We start from the raw sequence: 4,635 nt of genomic DNA, 5'->3' as shown, positions 1-4,635 counted from the left end.
GGACAGAGGACACACAAGGGAAAAGCACTCCACAGCCTACTTGTTTGCAGGATGGCAGGATATTAAAGCTAGGAAGCTTAAAAGCCCACCTTTCAAAGTCACCTTACATGGAGCTATCTTATCCAAGGCCCTGAGGGAAAAAAAGCAATTTCAACATGGCATCAGTATAGAGAGATTGCAGGAAGATTACCTAGAACGTTACAAAAAGGCTATACTCTGGAATGTCGTTTTATATTCCAACACGTCAATGATGGGAATGGTCTCTTCTCTAACAGTTTACTTTTATAAAGAAGTATTAGCTACATTTGGCTTTATTTCCTATAAATCTATGAAAGGCTTTAGGACATGCTGAGTTTTTGAGGCATAGGTGTGGGCTTAGGAGAATTTTTTTTTTTCTTTGTTTGCCTCTGGAAGGTTTTATCAAAAGTTCCTACTTTAAAAATATCATCAAGGCTAAAGAGTCCTTCAAATGACCATAAAGGAGTAAAATCACCAATCATAGCTAAGCAACCAGGTCACTTGCAAAAGCAGCATCTCTGAAATGGAGAGCCTGCTGCATTCACACTCAAAGCACCCATCATATAAAAGTATCCTATTTAAATATAAAAAGCAAAGCTTATTTCCCCAAAGCTCAGTCTATGCTGCTCCTGTTCTTTTACAAAATCTACCCAAGGCCTGAGGTGGAGGAATGCTGCTTTCCCCACATACGGTGACCCCAACTCCCGGTGCCAGTCCTGATGGCCACAGAGTTGGAAACCCAAGGTCCAAGGAGAGAAACATGCTGAGAAGTACGTGGTGGTGGACACAAGGCTGCAGTGAACTCTTGTCAGAGGCCTTCGGATCTTCCTATATCCAGGGAATCAGGGCCTGGAAGGGGAGCCTGCCTGCTCACCCCTGTTCCTTGGGAAACAGAAATCTGAGACATGTCTCTCCCAATTATCTCGTTCACCTCTAGATTCTCCAGAAAGGAGCTGGACATGAGAGCTCACTGTGGTTAGGCCATTTCTCTGCTGAACCTGATGGCTGGTGTTCCAAGTCAGACATAAACTGGTCATCATCTAAAGTGATGTCCTGCAGACCAATTGTTGAAAAGTTAGGCTCTTGCTCTTCAGGTTCAGGCTTAATGTTAACAGTTGCTTCATCAGGTGGAAATGAAGCTGGATCACACAAATTGTGACAGATTAAGGATGAAGGTGCAGAAAGACCTCCCTGGCCTGTACTTTGTGCTTGAGTTGAGTGCTGTCCAGAATGCATTCTGGTGGCTAAAGACGGTGATGAGGCAGTTCCTGAGCTAAGAGATTGGTAAGGCATAGGCTGTAGCTGAGGAGATGGTGGCCCAGAAAGTAATGAACTAGCCAGGGGATGTGAGGCTCCTGGGGAAGCAGTTGTAGCAGACCCTGAATGTGAAGGACCATATGTAATGGGTTGTAACTGAGGGGAAGGCTGGCCTGTGACCTGATCAGCCCCTGGAGAAGAAAGAGATCTTTGTCCTGTGTTTGAACAATGAAATCCCACTGACTGCAGGTGAGGCAGGGTCTGCACTGAATGAGGTGTGTGGGCTAAGAGATGTCCTGCTGGGCCTGAATTTGAAGAATGAAAAGGTATGGATGACGGCGGCTGACAGCCAAGATTTATTAAACTGGGAAGAGGTGCATCCTGTGGAAACAAAACCGGATCATATTCTTGACTAGAGGCAGCATTAACTGGAAGACAAGTTGGTCCGTTGTACACAATATTAGTTTGCATAGGCTGATAGGAAGACCCCACAGGAGGTGCTGATGTGACTTGAAGGTGCATGACTGAAGAAGGTATCATATGCTGTTCTTTACCAGAACGTTCATCCCTACACTGCAACTGTGGCAGATGAGATGAAGTAACCATGGATGCATATGTTTGTTGAATGGGACAAACCAAGCTTCTCTGTGTTGACAGTACACTGTCATGTGGGTGTCCTGTGTCTGAGGAAGGCCTCTGGGTCTGGGCAGGATGAGGCACAGACAATGCTGGAACTGAAGACAAGTCAACCTCTTCTTTGTGTTCTTGCTTCATCAAAACTGGTGTGTAAGTAAAACGTTGAGACTGGCTTTTTTTCCTCTTGCTATTGCAAAGATAAAAGTGCACCTGCACTGCAGCTGTAACTGCTGGGTTATGATATGGAGGAACTTCAAGGACAATGTGAGCCCCTTGACATTTTTCCCTGATTATTTTCCCTTCTACCTCCCACTGAGGTCGTCCATCTTGTCCTTTTTCAAGAAAAATGATTTTGAATTCTGGAAGAAAATTAGATCCAGTCACTATCATTTCATGACCGCCATTTACAGAACAACTGTTGATACTGTACTCCTCAATATGAGGAAGTTCTTGAGCAGACCGCTGAGAGCACTCAACAGGTATGGAAGCTGTCTGCAGAGAAAGGACTTTTCCATTGGGCTGCGGGATGTGCACATGGAACACGAGTCGTATTCTAGTATTTTTTCTGCCAATATCAGTTTCTCCTTTTCGAAGTTCTATATCTGAATTGCGGAGTTTCAAAATACCTGCACAGTCAATACTGGCTGACATATTGTTTTCAGGAAGAAGGGGAATTTCCAGAACCTTTGTGCTGGCAATTATTATCTCTTGACTTGCAGTAGCAACAGTCTTCCCAGTGATTCGATGCACCTGGTAAAATGCATGAGGTCATAAATATCGGTCATCTGCTGTTCCAATAAACATCTGTAGATTTATCGGCTTTTCATTATAGCCCAGGAGCTTTACAACAGGATGTCCCCCAGTAGATGCTTTTACTGTTCCTCGACTACCTTCAGTTTCATAATGGGCTCGATGGTGAGTTTTAGGTTGTACTTCTATTTTCAGTTCACACTGTCCAAAATGAGTTGGTAAAGGCCAGTCTAGTGGAGGTAATGAAGATGTGTGAAATATTGGGGTATGGCCAGGCTTTGGTTTGTTCCAGGTAAAGGGTAAGGAACTGAAAGAAATTGGTCACCAGATGAATCTTTCTTTAAAGGATACTGAGATCCAAGGCCATCATCTATTGAAGTTTCCCGGGATGGTGACAAATTCCCTTGGTCATCTGAACAGAGCTCTAATTTTCCTGGTAGTACAGTAGCTTGATCTTCAGAAGTCTTCCTTGTTTTCAGAGGGATATCAGTCTCTACACAGTACTGAAATGGAAAAGGTGCAGGGCCAAGGCCTGATCCACCCTGGACAGAGGCATTAAACCAGGTATCTTCTGTTACACTTCCCCTGGGGGAGTGACCAGGAGAAGGAACAGGTGAGTGATGGGGTGAAAGGGACCCAGCATAACAAACCTCAGCACTCGAGTGCCGTCGTTTCCCACAGGGGGAAGTAGGCCTTGATGAGGGCCCTGAAGCTGGCCTAGGGCTCAGCCAATTCTCATCAGTGACACTTGTCTAGGAGAGTGGCAAGGAGATTGCCTGGGTGACAAGGAGTGTCCAAGTCCATATTGTTGATGCCAGGACTCTTCTCCAGGGCAGCCTCCAGGCGAGCCACCAGGAGAAGTCAGAGGGGATCCGAGAGTAAATCGGGCAGCAGCTTCATTCAACTCCGAATCCACATCATCATAAATGTGTGAAAGAGATTCACAAGAAGATGCATCTGAGGACCAGCTCCTAGAAGATATACTGCTGGCAGGACTAGGACTAAGGGAAGACTCCCGGTAGGATGGCTCAAGAGGAAGATAGAGATGATCTCTAGAAGGCCTTTCCAAATACTCCCTTTCTGGGTCATTTATATGTAGGTCATCTTCATGAGCATCTACTTCTTGATGACAGTTAGGAGAGATGGATGTAATCTGAATGCTTGGGCACTCAAAAGGTTTGGGACCACCTAATGGGCTGTATTTAGATTCAGGAATCTCACAAGTTCCTTCATAGCTTTTGTAACCTTGGAGCTGAAACGATGGTGACAAAACAGAAGAGTGAGACGGTAATCCATGATGTGGTAAGTTTAAAGTAGATGAGTTTAAAGTAGATGGAGGTGGATCTACATTAAAGATGTAAATGGATGCACAATCATCTGGCTCAAGATCAGCAGACCGCGAGCCCGAGGGCGGCGGCGCCGGCGCCGCCGGGTCCTCGCCAAAGACGAGTTTGAAGTCGAGCTCGTCGTGGGCACCACAGTTTGCAGTAGTCATCGGCTTGGCCCAGGGTGCTTGCGACTCCTCCTCTGGCGGCGTTGGCGACGGAGGCCGCTAAGGCGGCAGCTCTTCAGCGCCGCTTCATGCCGGGCTGCGCGGGCCAGGAGGTCGCGGTTCCGCGGCAAAGTTTCCCGGCGGGGACACCGAGCGTTCCGTTCCAAACTCGAGAGCTGGCCGCGCGCCGAGCCGCACCAGGAGCCGCCGCCCTTATTGTTGAGTCTTAAGTATTTTTCATATATATTTGAATACAGTTCTTTATCCTAAGTCTTCTGAAAATATTTTCTCCTAGTCAATGCATATCTTAGTCTGTTGGCATTGTCTTTTATAGAGCAGGATCATTTATTTTTAATAGTCTAGTTTATTTTAATTTTTTTTTATTCTTTATTAACATATTATATTAGTAGCCCCAGGGGTATGGGTCTATGAATCTCCAGGTTTACAAACTTCATAGCACTCACCATAGCACATACCTTCCT

The 4,635-nt window shown here is 45.8% G+C and overlaps 1 protein-coding gene across 1 annotated transcript; it reads right to left on the bottom strand.

The window, feature by feature from the left end:
• Positions 1–405: 405 nt before the first annotated feature.
• On the bottom strand, positions 406–4,156 carry LOC132012169 (nuclear factor of activated T-cells, cytoplasmic 3-like). The gene is given in 3 exon segments (XM_059391815.1): positions 406–2,963; positions 2,966–3,412; positions 3,415–4,156. Coding segments are annotated over 3 exon segments (3,201 nt in total). The 3' UTR covers positions 406–951.
• Between the last annotated feature and the right edge of the window lie 479 nt (positions 4,157–4,635).

This window comes from Mustela nigripes, chromosome 1, assembly GCF_022355385.1.
Source record: "Mustela nigripes isolate SB6536 chromosome 1, MUSNIG.SB6536, whole genome shotgun sequence".
In the NCBI taxonomy this organism is placed as follows: Eukaryota; Metazoa; Chordata; class Mammalia; order Carnivora; family Mustelidae; genus Mustela; species Mustela nigripes.
Note: the sequence above shows the minus strand (reverse complement) of the source record. Positions and strands in the feature narration are given on the sequence as shown.